General features: G+C 53.2%; 6 protein-coding genes across 6 annotated transcripts; 3 read left to right on the top strand and 3 right to left on the bottom strand.

Moving 5' to 3' along the window:
- Positions 1 to 178: 178 nt before the first annotated feature.
- On the bottom strand, positions 179 to 1,045 carry AYL99_01403 (hypothetical protein; the record flags this gene model as incomplete). The annotated part of the gene is made up of 1 exon (XM_018832919.1): positions 179 to 1,045. The coding sequence occupies one exon, from the start codon at positions 1,043 to 1,045 to the stop codon at positions 179 to 181; it is 867 nt and encodes a 288-aa protein (XP_018698798.1).
- A 789-nt stretch (positions 1,046 to 1,834) lies between these two features.
- AYL99_01402 (hypothetical protein) lies at positions 1,835 to 3,757 on the top strand (the record flags this gene model as incomplete). The annotated part of the gene is made up of 3 exons (XM_018832918.1): positions 1,835 to 2,488; positions 2,553 to 2,642; positions 2,702 to 3,757. The coding sequence occupies 3 exons, from the start codon at positions 1,835 to 1,837 to the stop codon at positions 3,755 to 3,757; spliced, it is 1,800 nt and encodes a 599-aa protein (XP_018698797.1).
- Positions 3,758 to 4,117: 360 nt separating this feature from the next.
- AYL99_01401 (hydroxyisourate hydrolase) lies at positions 4,118 to 4,510 on the top strand (the record flags this gene model as incomplete). The annotated part of the gene is made up of 1 exon (XM_018832917.1): positions 4,118 to 4,510. The coding sequence occupies one exon, from the start codon at positions 4,118 to 4,120 to the stop codon at positions 4,508 to 4,510; it is 393 nt and encodes a 130-aa protein (XP_018698796.1).
- A 581-nt stretch (positions 4,511 to 5,091) lies between these two features.
- AYL99_01400 (hypothetical protein) lies at positions 5,092 to 5,566 on the bottom strand (the record flags this gene model as incomplete). The annotated part of the gene is made up of 3 exons (XM_018832916.1): positions 5,092 to 5,283; positions 5,339 to 5,380; positions 5,438 to 5,566. The coding sequence occupies 3 exons, from the start codon at positions 5,564 to 5,566 to the stop codon at positions 5,092 to 5,094; spliced, it is 363 nt and encodes a 120-aa protein (XP_018698795.1).
- A 5,392-nt stretch (positions 5,567 to 10,958) lies between these two features.
- Positions 10,959 to 13,052, bottom strand: AYL99_01399 (hypothetical protein; the record flags this gene model as incomplete). Its single annotated transcript, XM_018832915.1, has 2 exons — positions 10,959 to 12,457; positions 12,512 to 13,052. 2 exons carry the CDS (start codon positions 13,050 to 13,052, stop codon positions 10,959 to 10,961), a joined length of 2,040 nt encoding a protein of 679 aa, XP_018698794.1.
- Positions 13,053 to 15,356: 2,304 nt separating this feature from the next.
- AYL99_01398 (ubiquitin-40S ribosomal protein S27a) lies at positions 15,357 to 15,885 on the top strand (the record flags this gene model as incomplete). Its single annotated transcript, XM_018832914.1, has 2 exons — positions 15,357 to 15,450; positions 15,515 to 15,885. 2 exons carry the CDS (start codon positions 15,357 to 15,359, stop codon positions 15,883 to 15,885), a joined length of 465 nt encoding a protein of 154 aa, XP_018698793.1.
- Positions 15,886 to 16,371: the final 486 nt, after the last annotated feature.

Genomic DNA, 16,371 nt, shown 5'->3' with positions numbered 1-16,371 from the left:
GTCTATATTGTGGCTTGTCGTGTCGAGGAACTGAGAGACACACTTTCTTTTCCGCTGCTACTCCGCTGCGACGGTGACAGTAAATGTTGAAATTCCAATATTCCACGTCCTAGTCCTGCTCGCAATACATGAACTTCAAACTCCGCGCTGTATTTAAAACCCGTGCCCCCTTCAAGCCTCATGCTCCGACGGCATGCCCGTTCTGGGCCGGTTTCAGGTCGCAATAGATCTTGGTGGCTCTCTGCCTGACGGGCAAGAACGGCTTGATCTTCTTGGTGACGCCCTCGGCCTCCTCAACCTCCTCCTCGTAGTCCTCGGTATTGAACTCGCAGATCACGGTCCCCTTGAACGGTGGCGGCGGCTGCGACCATACCTTGGTGACGGCGTCGGCGAGACACTCGATCTGGATGGCGCGGAAGCCCTGCTCGGCGGCGTAGCGCATCATGAACTGGGCCAGTGCCTTCATGAGCCCCTTGCCCTCGGCGTCGTGGCGCGTGCTGGTGGCGTTGCGCAGCAGCACTTGTCCCTCGGCCGTGGGCGCCCAGGAGGCGGGATCACGCGGGTCTTTCTCCGTGAGCACCTGGTAGACGGCGCCGAAGAGCGGGAGGCACGCTACCAGCCGGCCGATCTGCTCGTGGTCGAGTCCGTTGATGCCGTCGTACGCCAATGCGATGCTGACCAGCGGGAAGTCCATCTGCTCCAGAAGCTGGTCCCGGTCGAGCGTGGTGTCCTGAAGATCCCAGTACAGTTTGCCGTGTGGCTTCGACTCGTCGCGCTTGAACTGGTATTCCAGATCGAAAACACCAAAGCTGTGGCCCGATTTGATCTGGTGGCGGACCAGGTAGTCGCAGGCCTCGAAGCCGCGGTAGAGCCGCGCCGTCTTGTCCTCTGGGTAGCACACCGGCCACACGGGGGAGTAGAACATGTTGGAGTGCAGCACGATGGCCTTGGCCCATTCGATGTGTTCGTCTGTCAGCTTCCGGATTTCATACCGAGGCGGGAGGTTGGTTGGGTTAGTGGCGGTCGCGGCGGAGAGATTCGTCATGGTGAAGAAGTTGTTGGTCTTCTGGTGTTGCTGTGGGAGAGAAACAAAGAAAGAAAGGGAGAAGAGAAGGACGACTTCAAGGAGGCGATCACAGCCGACTTTATAGTCATGTTGCCTCCCCCTTTCACCCAATATTGATATGGAATCAGCTTACCTCAACCCGCCCAGTATCGTGATCGCGTGAACTCTGGCCGAATGACACGCAGTCTGATGTGTCTACCCAGACTACCAACCACTACTTTCCAGCTGGGGTTGTCTTACGGCGGCGGCAAGCTGACAGGGAACGCTCCACTGGAGCATAGTCGTGAATAACGCCTGAGATGGAGATAGTGTCAGCAAATCCTGGGTCGTCTTTGTCATTCCTCCTGGGGCCTCCCACCACACTGAGGGCACAGGCGTGGGGACAGATCGATATGAGCGAGTGCTCGGTGCTCGGTCGGGGTACGAGCAGTAAGTTCGTTTGATAGCGTGGCTGGGTTGCTAGGCTCCAAGGGGGTTAAAGTGTGGCGAGAGAAGGATCCTCACTCGCATCTGCAGGAACGCCACGGATTCCTAGATTAGGGCGCCTCGTCATAGTACGGTGAAGTATATCTCGTCTTTGTATACTCTGTACTCGTCACAGACTACGTGACCGGCTAGGGTGCTCCCGTGTGCGGAAAAAAAGTCAATCTGGCTGGAAAGGTCTCCTTGTCAGCTTGCAGCCTCTAGTGTTTGCCTGAGGCGAGCATGTCCTGAATGAAGCACATTGGTCTGAGGGATGGATGAATGAAGGATTCGATCGAACTCGAAATGGTCAAAGGCCAGGTCCATCATCGAGAACAAGCTGGATGTTCTTCAGTGCCCGACTCCACTGTTGAGCAACCTCTTCGAGACGCGACATTCGAGAACGTGCATCTCTTCGCTCAGTCACATGGACTCACACAGCATCTCGATGTCTTCCACAAAGCCGCAGCCATACTCCAGGGTCAATCCCCTCTGGACCATCTGCCACTCGACCCAGCAGAAGCTCAGGCGTTGCAGGATGAAACGCGCCGAAAATGGCGGCAGCCCAAGATGCTCTATTTCACCATCCTGGTGTGTTCGGTGGGCGCTATAGAGCAAGGCTGGGCCCAGACAGGCATGAACGGCGCCAACCTGTACTTCCCAAAGGCATTCGGCGTTGGGTCGAATAGCAAACATGATGTTTTCATTGTCGGCTTGATCAACAGCGGCATTTATCTCAGCACAGGGATCCTAGGGGCCTGGGTCTCGGACCCCGTGAACAATTTGCTTGGTCGGCGTGGTGCCGTCTTCTTGGGAAGCATACTTTGCCTCGTTGCCAACCTCGGGTCCGGCCTGTGCAAGACTTGGCCACAGCTGTTGATCTTCCGCTTCATCCTGGGTGGGGGCCTCGGTATCAATGCGAGTACTGTATCGGTATATGCTGCTGAATGTGCTCCCGCTGTGAGTGATACCCCAGTAACCTTAGTGGCACTGATCTTGGTAACCCGGACTAATATTTGTGTAGGGGATCCGTGGTGGTCTAGCAGTATCCTGGCAAATGTGGACAGCTTTTGGACTGTTCCTGGGCTTCATTGCCAACGCTGCCTTCTACAGCGTATGTTCGAATTCTGAAGGGGTGTTCTATGACAGGACGAGGCTGACATTGCTGCTTAGTATGGCGACAACGCGTGGAGACTTCAGCTTGCAGCTCCTTTCATCCCAACCATACCTTTGTCGCTGATGCTGTATATGTGCCCCGAGTCTCCAGCATGGTTCCTGAAACATGGAGACCGTTATGATCTCGCATTTCGATCACTATGCAGTTTGCGAAACGGCGAGTTGCTAGCAGCAAAAGAACTGTATGCTTCGCATCTGCAGAGGACGGCAAGATTGAAGATGGCAGACCAGCAGGACGTTTCTTTCCTGCGTAAAGTTCGGGAACTGTTCACCGTGCCTCGCATCAGACGAGCTACCACCGCTTCCTACGTTGTGATGCTCTCTCAACAGCTGTGTGGCATCAACATCATCGCCTTCTATTCCTCAACAATCTTCTCGGACGCGGGTTTCTCCGACTTTGGGGCTTTGCTGGCATCCTGCATCTTTGGGTTCATCAATTTTCTCGGAGCATTTCCTGCAATATGGACCATGGACACCCTGGGGAGGAGATCACTTCTGCTTCTGACGTTGCCCCTGATGGCAATGACCTTGCTAGCAGCCGGACTGAGTTTCAACATTCCTGCCGACAACCCTATGCACTTCGGACTCCTGGCCACCTTGATATATGTCTTCTGTGCCCTGTATTCGCCGGGGATGGGGCCCGTCCCGAACACCTACTCAGCAGAAGTGTTCCCCTTGTCACATCGTGAGGTTGGCATGAGTTTCGCCGTGGCCACGGCCAACTTTTGGGCGGCCATCTTGTCCTTGACATTCCCACGCATCCTCACAGCGCTCCAGTCTCAGGGGGCCTTTGCTTTGTATGCAGGCCTGAACGTGGTTGCGGTGGTGCTCGTCTTCCTCTTTCTCCCCGAGACGCGCTTGAAGACACTGGACGAGCTGGACGAGGTCTTTTCGGTTCCCACGAGGACGTTTGTCAAGTACCAGACGATCGAGTTCCTGCCATGGCTGGTGAAACGGTATGTCATGCGAGAGAAGGATGCCGTTCTCTCACCGCTATCCGTCGATGGAGGGTATCGGGCACTCGAACAAGACGAAGATGAGCCAGGCACATAGGATAGCCACCCAGTGCAGTCTGATGGTAGCGAGCAAGTACTCTGCACTCCATACTGACTGTAGTACTGCCCCCCTCCTGGGTGTGTCCTGTCGCCGATAAGCAATGCTCGACCGTAGCTGCCCCACTGATAACGACGGGTATTCACGTGACATTACAACTCACCTCGAGCGGATTTTTCTGGGTCCAGCTGCAACTTTCTTCTTTCGTCTTGACGTCGTCGTCGGCCACCTCCGACCGACTTGGGACCCATCGGTGGCATATTTATTGAATCTCTTTGATCTCTTTGATCTCTTTGCATCGCCCCGTCTCTGCAACGCAACATACTGTACCCGTACTTGTCCCGTCCTTACTGCTGCACAATGCCCTCTCCGATCACCTGCCACGTCCTTAACACCCTGTCCGGGACTCCTGCATCTGGCCTGAAAGCGACCTTGACGCTGCTCTCAGCCAACAACAGCACGTCTGGTCAACCTGCAGTAAGCTTCGCTGCCGTCACAAACGAAGACGGCCGCGTCAAAGAGTGGGAGACATCTGCCGGCAGGAGTGTGTCGGATGTGATGGAAGGATACAGCCACGGGGAGCGAATCGCGTGGAGCATCAAATTCGAGGTCGGTCCGTGGTATGAAGAGAAGGGCATCGAGAGCTTCTGGCCCGAGGTCGAAGTCAAATTCTTTGTTAAAAAGGGCGAGCGGCATTACCATGTGCCCGTATTGGTCGGCCCGTGGACCTATACAACCTACAGAGGATCTTGAGGTGCATCTCACGACGCAGGATGCTTTGTTTTTGTTGTTGCACCGCTAAACTGCCTCCACCGCAACCCCGGTTTCTTACTTGATTCCCAGCAATCGCCGACGCTGTGTACCGCTCGAGAATCGAACGCTCCGCATTAGGCGCTGCAGTGCCAATGAACCTAGGGCGTTTGGCGTTTTTGCGGCGTGAGAGCGAAAAACCTAGAGTTGCCACGACTCTCTAGTTCCACCATACCCGCATATACATACAAGGCTTCCCAAAAGGCTAACCGACCTGCAAGACTCTGACGAATCCGATTCCCATTCCTCCATGCTGAAAAAAAGAAATCCCAATCCTCTCCCAGAGCGCCTCGCTCGTCTAAGCACATCAGCACGGGGCAGTTTCCCTGTGCATGACCTCGACTCTCTAACTGGACCATTTCGTGGTCCTCGTGACACCCGGCAGACCAGCAGACCAGCGGCGGGACCTTCGGGTTTCTTTGGAGAGTCGAGCATGTTGGCCGACGAAGAGGTCATGGGGCCTTATTTTTCTGATGAAAAACTTTTTGCAGCAAGACGCTTTCCCGCCCCATGGTGACCAATCGTCACCGAGAACGCTTGTAATGGGGTGCAGAAGCATGTGCTGCGAAGTTGTGCCTTCGACTCGCATTGATGTTCACAATCTCGTGGATGTCGCAGTCCTCGTCATCGGTACCGCTGCTGGCCTTGTTGGACATGCGCATTGTTTGCTGCCTTTCGTATTGTTCCGACTGGCGTTTGAGATCCTCGATCTGCTCCTGTGGACTGCCGTGAGCGGGTTACTTCTCCGCTGGGAACCGCGACTGAACTTACCTTGGTCAACTCGGGACCATTGATCAGGAACCCCTCTCGGCCCTAGTCCTCTCCCATCAGCTTGTGGCTTGTTTGCTCGTGGAAGGGGCACCCTCATACATGATATGAATATGGCCTCACGGTGGCAGAGGGGCCCAAAAAATACTGCAGCTGTCGAAGAACGATATGGCGAGATAGGCCATAGCCTGATATCCAGTAATCCCTGGGCGGACTTGGTGGTTGAGGCATGTCGACAAATGGGAAAAGAGGTGTGCAGTGCCCGTCGAGCAGACACAAAACGTATGATGGGTGGAAGCCCGAAGCTGGTACACGAGATGAATTCGAAACCCGAGCCGCCTGTCCTACGTGGAGAGAGATTGTGAATGTGCTGCCATGGTAGAGTCTCCAAAATACAGTTCGATGGTGAGAGCCTCGACCAAGATATAAGGCTTCGGGAGAGAGGGGGTACAGGCAAATTCGCCGCGGCCAATAGCCTCTGAGTAGAGATAGAGCAACGGAGATTGGTCCCCCAGCATCTTTGTGCATGGAAGTCTGCGTTCCAATCCAACTTGTCATGCAAGCCTCCAACTAATGGTTGCCTTGTCATGGATGAAGTCTTCTAGGCCGGCCGGCAGCGAGCCAATCAGCGCCGGCGACGTCAGGCGCCAGCCAATCACAGCCGCCGCCTTCCCTTCGCCCGTCGCCTCACTTTGACCTCCTCTGGTGCTTCATCGACTCACCATTCCCTTTCGCTCAACCCTCGCTCAACCCAGCTGATTCCTCGCTGCTGGTGCCCTCCCGGTGCCCTCCTCTCCGAGATCACACTATCCAGGCGCCCGCCCAACCTTATTCCGTGCCTGTTGAGGCTGCAGAAACACGCCTATTCCTGCACACGTGTCCCTGGGGCACGTAGTCAGGGCTTCGTTTCGATGGCTGCCCGTTGCCTGCCTGAGTGGCAAACGACCACAAAATAGAGGCCATTGCCAGTGGGACAATATTTGATCGACAACAACTCCCTCCTCTGACGAGTTCCTGCCCAGGAGTGGTCCGAAGTGCCTGCCAGACATAGTCCGCCATGTATCTTACACACAGAAAGATCTGAAAAAAGGATCAGCAATGCACAGAATAATACCTACACCTTAGCACACCCACTGGGGCCGGTGGCCACCCTGAAACCCATCTTGCCCATCAGCCCACGACCTGAGCCTCGGCGTCGGCGTCGTCCCTTTGGTACTGGCTCAGAGTTTCCACAGGCAATAGTCTCATTGCAACTTTGGCACTATGCGGGACTACCTATGCAAGCAACGGGTTCTTCCTCACCGCTCAATGCGCTCGAACCTCCAGGAGCCAAAAGCCCGCCCACCGAATCCCAGAGTCGATTCAACTTTGCACACGTGGAACTAGGTCCTGCTCTGGTCCACCTCTGAGCATCTGTACGCTGTGGCGGAGTCTTTCGCTCTCGTACCACCTGTTGTTTCCACAAATCTCCTTTGACCGGTGCGCCGACAGACCCAATAGTCCTTCAGGCTTTTCAGAAATACACTGTCTGTCGAGCCTCTCACAGGCCGCCGAAGCTATGCAAAATGCATCCTCTTAACCCAGGTGGATATTATCTCCTGCAACCTTCCCGTACCCCACCACTCAATCTGCTGGACGTTGAGGGCCGCCAAGTGTGATTGGTAGCATCTTTGACCTTCTGGCCGTGTCAGAGAGCCCTCGAAAGTTTTCATCCGCCTAGCAAACTCCATTCTGATTGTCCTCTTGGGTCAAACTTGTCAATCTTCAGCACAAGAGTACACCCCCATCAGGGGATGGCACGGTCGAGGAACTCGTCCGTGACAACAACACAAAGCCTGTTCACGGGGAAACAAGGGCCACACGTACGTCATCCTGGCACGCCACCAAGTTGCTCGTCCCTTGAAACTCGGTACCTGGGACTTTCGGGCCCCCGAGTAATCGCACCCCCTGTTGCGGGGTGTCCAATCCTGTTCTCAGGAAGTACTCTTTCAACCAAGTCACGTTCTTCTCGCCCGGGAAGCCTCGACACCGATCCAATCAAATCTTGCAAGGCTGGCGTTTTGGCTGATCCTCACTGTATCGAGGACAAGCTTACTCTGAGAGCTTCCATGATGGGACCAGATTTGGTTGAAGGAAAGAGACCTGATATCGCACTTTGTCGGCCTAGTCAACTGCCGAATTGTCCCATCGCGTTCTGTAGGGAAGTTGATCTTATCTTTGAATAACCTCGCGCTTCGGCTGCCCGACAATCGCCGTCCAGTCAAGGTTCGACAACGCCCGTGCATCTTCCCCCGCCGGGAAATTTTCCCTCCCAAACACCTTCTGACGATTGTGACGATCCTTTCCGCAAACTTAGCCGAACACCACCGTTCTGGAAATATATGTGACAATCTGCTCGACCTAGTGCACAACAAGGAGCGAATCTACCCGCTCTTAACCGCACCTCGCATCTCTGGTTCCCCCCCTAACAGACGAATTGCCGACGATATGATAACATTCGGCCCAACGTCAGCGCCGTGGGGTACTGAGTTCTGCCCCCTTAAATATCAGCCTGACTAGGCCCTGTCACAATGCCTCACTCTCTCCTGATCGTCCCCCGATCGACCACTTTTGCATGAACTGTCTGGGGGGACTCCGTCAACTACCCTAGAAACGCTTCTACCCTCCAGAATCCTGGAGGCTTGTAGCCGGGGGCTGGTGTTGGGTGGGCACGAACACTCTTGTATTCATCCTGATGTCTAGCTAGACTTCGAAATGGGCACTCATTCCAAAGCCGGAGGGAGGCAACAGATTATCCGAGGGTAGAGACCGTCTCAGCTTCAATTTCCTGGCTTATCGATTACCCTGAGGGACCCTATCAAGCTCTGGACAGTCTGACCACCAATGACGATATTCGAGAGATTGAGACACTGGAGGGCTTTGTCCTGGTTGCAGCTACCATGGAAATTGAGGCAGTCTGACCAATGCTCACAAGGAGTGAACCTCGAGGTGATTGGTCTGTGGTGTTTGCACCCAACCCGTCTCCCAGCAGCGTGCTTGGGTGGGAGTCGATCTCTGCGTGTAGGCGTGGTTGCGCCCATCGGCACGAGGTTAATCGTTGTAAGAGCTGGGCACCAATCCTGATGGGCTAGCTAGAATGCGCTTGGCCTCTATGCGCACTGCCTTCTGTCTACCTCCTTTCTCTCCGACACCGTACTAGGTGCGGCAGGTTTTCGAGAGGAGGGCACCACTAATCGAAAATGCGAGCGGAGCCAGGACTGAGCACGTACTGCTCTGGCACTACAACTGGGCTAATTTTGTAACTCCCAGCCTCACTCTGTCATTTCGCCTACAACTTTCTCCTGGCTCTATTAAAGGTCGACTGGCCGTTTCAACCAATCCATGGAGAGGATTTCTTGTGCCTCTGCAGCGTCGTACCTGTCAAAGAATCCATCCACCCGCGGGAAAGCCTCACTTTTTCAGTGGAGCAGGTCAATTTCCGCGTGGAGCAGTGCTCGGACTGGCTCCAAGGGATTCAGTCTCGTCAAAGCATGGTACTTGGGCGCGGAAGCGAGGCCAAAGGGGAGTTGAGCCCTTCAGAGGAAGCATGTTCACAGGCATTCATCACTAATGATGCATGTGTGAGAGCTCAGAGTTGAAACTTGGCAGCGGCAACATTAAACGGAAGCTCTCGCTTGACATGTTGTCTTGAAGAGCTTTCATACCCTCCATAATGGCATTCACCACTTTCTTTCCTGGAAGTTCGACTGTCGATCCATGTTGTTTGCGCCGCCTGCAAACATCGAGGCGCCTCTTGAGCTCCCGCTTTGGCTTCCAGCGACGATTCCTCACGTCAAACTGGTCTTCTGACCTATCCCAATGCAGTCGATTTGCAATCTGCCAACGATTGGCACCGCTATCATTTGCGTTGGGTTTCTCAGCTGACTCCGTCTTATCGACAGCAACACTCCACCAACAGCATTGCCCCTTTGGCGACGAGGTACATGGGTTGGCACAGTAGGATGAGGCCCGGGATGGGACTATGGGCAGATTGATCAGAGTCTTATGCCTTTGCATCATTCGGATCACCCGGCCCTTTCTGCTAGTCGTTTGTTAAGCAGACCTCGCTCACGCCTTTCCATGAGCAGGATGCCTTCTCTTGCACCCTGGTGGCATCCTTGTTACAATGCACACACGACGTCCTACCCATGGACTCACGGACAGAGAGCAAGGCCGCCGGTCAGGCAACCCGAATCATTGAATAAACAGGGCGAGCAAGGTTGCAGAGGGCGAATTTCGAAGCTTCCAAGAACGGACCCTCCAGACCACGAAACGTCGACGAAGTCATTCACCTATCGTACTCGGCTTTCCCCGTCTCTGTTATCCTCTCCCAGGCTATCGTCTTATATCACTCGCCTCTAGGAACGACTTACAATAGAAAGAGAAGGTAAAGCCACTCGTTTCCCACCATTCCAACAACCAAGCATTCGAAGGACGAATGCACGTATGTGTACAACTGACACGCTGGAATAGGTGAGATGGGAACGAGCTTTAATTGATAAAGAGCTGGCACATATCTCCTTAGAGAGAAGAAGAACGTCCGTTCACCTGGACCTGGGGACAAGGAGGGAAGCATCACATCTCGACACGCTTGTGATGTGTCTGTCGAGCTGACCATCCTTTTGCTCTCTCTGTGTTTCTTTCTTTTGCCCGTATTCGCGTCCGTCAACCCCCTCCTCAGGTGCATCGGCAAATACAGCCTCACAGCCGAAGAAGTGCCTCTACCACGCGCCCCTGAACGACGAGCAGTAAGAGAAGGTGGGGAGTGGTGATATGATGATACCGTCTTACGGACAATTCGTCCACAACTACCAACCAGCCAACCAACCATCTCGCCCAGCCCGGATCTCTAGAACGAACAGCATGATGAAAAAAATATATTAAGTGAAAGAACAATGAATGAATGAATGTCTGATGACACCTTGCTCGGTTGTCTCCGTTGAATCTCAACATCCCTTCCTTGCCTTGCCTTGCCTTGGCTCCCCTTCCAGCTTGCAGTACGTGTGCGAGTGCGTGTGTGTGACCTTTTTTCTTGACTCATTCATTCACTCACTTCTTCCCCCAAGCCGCTACAGCCAGAAATGGAGGTAAGTAACTACGTATGTAAGTAGTGGAGGGGATGTGCGTGTGTGAACCAGGACGACGACGAGCCAAAGCAGCAGAAAACGAAAGTCCTTCCCTTTCCTTCCCTCCCCTTCCTTTCGTTCATCCCATTGAGCATGGATGGCACCCTTCTAGGCGCCGACGCTCGTTCCCAAAAATTGTCATTCAAAGGAATGAATGAATATACACCGAGAAAGAATGACATGAAAAGCACCATCGCAAAGCATGACATGACAATAAAATGTAAATACACGCGCTATCCCTTCCGGAGGTTTGACCCCATTTGCCCTTTCCAAGATTTCCACAAGCCCTTTCCCTGTATACATCGTCCCGTTTCATTCATCACTTGGTTGACCAGTAGAATACATTTACATGCGCAAAGTTGTTGTTGTTGTTGTTGTTCAAATGGCGGATCAGTGGCGGTCACGTCCGTTTGCAGTGCCGATTTCCTTGTTGATGTTGACGTCGGAAAACATTGACCTCAGATGGAGAAGTAATCCTGAGTTGAAGGGTCCAGTCCCATCTGCATCCCGCTATAGTCGAGGAAGTTGTCGAATTCATTCCTTTCCTGTTGCTCCATCTTCATGGGCAGTTGGGGGGAATGCATGACTGAGGCAGGATTGGTAGGTAGGTCCGAGAAATCGAAAGCCGCCATATCAGCAGCGGGTGATGAGCACGAGTGTGAAAGACTCGGCAAACTCTGTTCTGCCGAGACGTTCAGGGTGGCACGCAACATTGGCAAGCCATTGTCCAAGGCCGGGAGTTCTGGTAGCATTTGTGATCTGTCACTGTGCTGCAGCTCTGGAATCTCGCCGAGCTCTGCCGGTGTCAGCTCGCGGTAGACGGGACTGGGCTTGTTGCCTGTGGAATATCCTGGGCTATGCGGCGGCGTGAAGGAGAACGTGTCGGGAGGAAAGCCAATCATTTGATCCATGTTCAGGAGATTGTGCTGTGGCACACCAAAGAGCGCCATGTTCTCGAAAGGTGACGTTCCACGGATGCTCAGATTGTCCATGGTTTCCGTTGGTGGTGAGCCCCAGCTTGACAAAGAGCAGCTCGATGCAGAAGACGTGTATGGATCGGGATATTGCTCGGTGGTCCTCTGCCTGGTTCGATTGGCCTTGTCCAGACGTTCGTCCATCTCCGGTCGATGCTTCCTGGGTCTACCGCGCTTCATCACCTTCTTGACGACACCTTCAAACGCACCAATACACATTCCTCTCTGTCGGTGGCGAGTCAATGCGTCGTGGCGAGCGAACGAATTTCCGCAGAGACAAGGATATGGTTTTGTCCCGGTATGGATTTTGGCATGGCGCTTGAGATCATGACCTCGGACAAAGCATTTCTTGCAATGGTCACATCGGAACTGACGATCACCAAGGTGGGTCTGGATATGTGATTTGATGTTTTCTTTCCGGCCGAATCTCTTGTTGCAATGCTCATACTGACAGACCCATTTGTTGTCCACAGGATCTGGACCACGGATAAACTGTGCAATGTCATCCAGCGTGATGTTTGTTTCCTCAATTGATGCCTCCATGCCGGGTTCCAGGTTGAGATCTGAGATCGACATCCGTCGAGGCGACAGAGCCGGCCTGCCTGGCGAAGTGCTGCCAGCCGGTGCCTTTATGTTCGAAAGGTCCGGCACAGCCGTGTCTTCGAGCTTTGGAACGAGCTCTGCTTCTTCGGAAGTCGATTCAACCTTGACCTTCCTTGGCTCCGTTTGCCCAACCACTGGGGGAGACTGAGCCCGTCTCCGAGGTTCAGGCACGGGCATATCAGCCATCTCAAACAAAGATCTGGTCGGTGCTCCTATGGGCTCCGCTGAGAGTTCTTCGTGCTCAATAATTCCTTGCAGGGACTTGCCTCGTGCCATGGGCACTGGATAGGGTGACTGAAGGGCTGGTGATGCTTGTAATGAACGTGAGTATTGGATGGCTGGGTTATGTTGACTGAAGGGAGGTGTGAGAGGGAGTTGTGCTGACAACAAGTTAGATTCGCCTCAAACACTTCTTGATTATGGAAAATACTCACCAGTCTGGATTTGATGTGAAGGTGTATGAGGTCGCAACTGGGTCTGTACCCGCAGATCAGGTTGCGACATTCTTCGATTGTCGAAGGAAATACCGACACCGTGTTGAAACTGGGGTGCTGGAGCCTCATGGAAGTACTGGACATTATTCTCATCCATGAGTCCCGTTGGACCGCCAGTCTGCATTTGCACATTGAGGTCGGTAAAGTATTGTTGGGAATGCGAAAAGGTCATGCCTGGAGAGGTCTGTTGCATGATTGCATTCATTCTCATGTTGTCGTACGGTGACTGTGGAATTGAAGTGGTCACCGGGAACATGCCGCACTCAGGAGAGATAGGCATGTCCATGGTCATATTTGGATGTTGCTGGCCCGGTCTTGCTATTCGTTGCTGCTGCGCTTCCCGCAAAATTTGTTGTCCGTGGATTGGTCCGAGGTTAGTCATACTTACCATGCTGCCTTGCTGTTGCTTCCGTATGGGGCTTCGTTGAAGATCGAACGATTGACCCCGTCGGTGGATGTTGTGGCGTGGTTGTTGAGGCATGGCGGCAGAGACCCTCATGGCTTCGAAGGCTACAACGGGTGTCGAGTTTTGTCTCCGATGTAGCCTCTGTCGTTGCTGAAGAGATGAGGGTTGGTTGGACATCATCTTAGGCGAGATGAGTTCGATAATGGTTGCTTGTCGAAGGGTTGTTGTTGTCACTTGTTGTCCGAAAATGGATCCTTCTGTGGCTCGAGACTGCAAGAAGTATCGGCGGTCAGTTTCTCTGTAGACTCTCACAAGCATTCTTGTTCCAAGTTCCCAACGTACCTCACGCAGCGCAAGGGGCTGCGGACCGGGCAGCGGTCTTGTGTTTATTCGGCTTTCACCAGTCGCAGACGACTGTGTGCGACTATCGTTCTTTTCAGAGAAGGGGCCCTCTCAGGGCAGATATAGTGGGATTGATCAGAACTGGGTCCTGAGAGGCTTCTCGATTGACTTGTTTTGCAGGTAGGTCTTGGGCTTTCTCGAAGAGAGGTCGGTGGTCTAAAGAGTAGGGTTGGGAGGGTTTGGAGGATGAAGAGAAGGATGGAGCTGGGAGCTGGAGGGGGATGTGATGAGTATTGACTTGGACTCGTTCACTGTCGGCGATCTCAGTCCGTCACTCCGGAAGTGATGGCTGCGTAAACAGGCCGGTTGCACAGCAACTGGCTAAGCAACCGGCCGCCTCCAGGGTATGTGATTCGTCGACTGCTGAATAAGCGCTCGCGGTACTTTCCTCCACGTCGGGTCCACTCTTGTATATTTCCTCTTGGCAACACCAATCGAAATCGCAGGTCGGATTTAATTTCCTCCTCCAAGACTTTGAGCCCTTCAGCGCCGACATTTTGCGTTTCACGTGACCGAGGTAGACAGACTCCATTGAAGGTGATGAGACCTAGCGCACCTGACATGTCCCAAGGCCCATAAGGATCTCACTGCAATAAGTTGTGCAAGAGTTGAAACATACGGGACATGTGAGCATCGCTGTCATCTAGGCCCCCCAGGGAACTCCGCCAGAGCATCTGAGTATGGGAAACAAATGAGACTTCTGTTCCTTGAAAGCAAGCTAAACCGAGCGGGAGAGCATGGTATGCGGCATCGCTCAGACGAAAACGTGTCCAATAGGAAAAGGGCGCCGGGATTGATTTTGTGGCGCAAATCATATTCAGAATCCGGATATGCTAGAATGGCGGAATACAGGGGTTCAGTGTTCCTCAGAAAAGTTCCATCATCAATTGATAGCAAAATTAGACACTTTGGTCCTGAAAGCGCTCACTTTCCATAGTCTCGTATCTCAGTACCCATAGCACCCGGGGTGAGAACGGTTCACGTAGTGACATCGTGCCCTGCCACTTCCCGCCCCAACGGTGAGCATCACAGCACCAAAGCCCGTGCTTAGACTGCGTTCTGTTGCCCTGGATGGACATCGACTTTCGAAGGCAGCATCAAGAGGGTACTGGCTGCAAGATCGATACCTGGCTGCCAAGGAGGATTTGAGCGTGAAGACCTGCGCCCGAGTGAAAGAGGACGCAGATTCTTGTTCACCACAGTTGGGAAAGAAGCATTGAGGAGGCTCATGTTCGGAACACAATACCATTTGATATGCGCCCAGGTGTTGTAGCCAAGGCTGATCATCTGATCAACAAGCCCAAGTACAGCTCTTTCATCTTGAATCAAGTCATCAAATCTCGATGGTTAGGGTCCTTCCGCTTTGTTGTTTGGCAAGCCAGCTTTCAATCCTCACAAACTCAAAAGAAACAACCACTCTCCACCTTGTGACGCCCTGACAAGCGTCCTTGCAGCCTGTCCGTGGGAGCTTGGCCTATATCAACCTGTTCCGGCTAACTTCTTTGCGTATGCCCTTCAACCTGACCATCCATGTAAGATACAACCAGGTTTGGGCTCTATCTCTCCGTGCAGTTAAATCAACATCAATATCACCATTGGTGGCGACGATGAGAGTGATGGCGGTGTCCACAGACTGTAGAGCAGAAACTTGATTAATAAGCCACTTGAGATGGTGGATTCCGCCAAGGACAGGCTAGGCAAGTATGCCGAGTGGGTTGCACACATTTCCTCTTCATTTTTCTTTAACGATCCATCTCGCTTTGTTCATTTGTCCCTGCACGCCGACGGCTTTGCATGCTATCAAGTGATTGAGGAAGACAGACTCCTGTCGAGGTACGACTTTCCCAAGCTCGAGTTCCAAATCTGGTCTCCCACTTCTACCTTCCCGCAATCTGCCCCTCGATCTCTTCCTGGGCTCGCCGTCCACCCTTTTCCATCGTTCAGAATCAACTGACATGTTGTATCAGATCACTCAGTATGCAAATTTTCGTTAAAACCCTGACGGGGAAGACTATAACCCTCGAGGTTGAGTCTTCCGACACCATCGACAATGTCAAGTCCAAAATTCAAGGTATGTGGTGGCTCGGGCTGGACCAAATCGCATGTGAAGCCGGCTTACAAAAGACTCCCTGCAGACAAGGAAGGCATTCCTCCGGACCAGCAACGCCTGATCTTCGCCGGCAAGCAACTCGAAGATGGCCGCACGCTCTCCGACTACAACATCCAGAAGGAATCCACCCTCCACCTCGTCTTGCGCCTCCGCGGTGGTGCCAAGAAGCGCAAGAAGAAGGTCTACACCACTCCCAAGAAGATCAAGCACAAGCGCAAGAAGACCAAGTTGGCTGTCCTCAAGTACTACAAGGTCGACGGCGATGGAAAGATCGAGCGCTTGAGGCGCGAGTGCCCAACCAAGGAGTGCGGTGCCGGTGTTTTCATGGCGGCTATGCACAACCGACAGTACTGCGGTCGTTGCCACTTGACCTACGTCTTTGACGAGTCGAAATAGATCTGAGAACATGGAAGATAGGGTTGCGCAGCAAGCACGATGCGAGGTCAGGACCGATGTCCAGAGCACAGGTCAAGGCAATTTGCAGACAATCACTCAACCGCCGATGGGAATCAGATAGCACATGAGATTCACTACCGTCATGACATTTCTCGCTCTCAGGTCCCATCTCGTCTCCTTCAAACCAGTACTGTCCTTATTCTTCTCTGTTTTCGTGGCCCGATTTCTCAGCGCCCACCTTCAAATTGTGGGATGGCGCTGTAGCGGCGAAAAAGGCCTTGACCAATCATTTCACTCGTAGGTTCTTGGCCGGCTCCACCAGACTTTTATCGATAGCCCGCTTGTTTACATGCGTGCAAAACGCGAAAGGACTGCATATGAGAGGGGGCTTCTAGCATGTAAACGCACAACGTTGAGCCCTTCCACTTCGTCATCCACATTGCGAATTCGAACAATCCAAATTAAAAGGACCCCCACGAAACCCGA

This window comes from Fonsecaea erecta (genome assembly GCF_001651985.1).
Source record: "Fonsecaea erecta strain CBS 125763 chromosome Unknown Scaff1, whole genome shotgun sequence".
Taxonomy (NCBI): Eukaryota; Fungi; Ascomycota; class Eurotiomycetes; order Chaetothyriales; family Herpotrichiellaceae; genus Fonsecaea; species Fonsecaea erecta.
The sequence above is the reverse complement of the archived record's forward strand: the minus strand, read 5'-3'. Positions and strand labels throughout refer to the sequence as shown.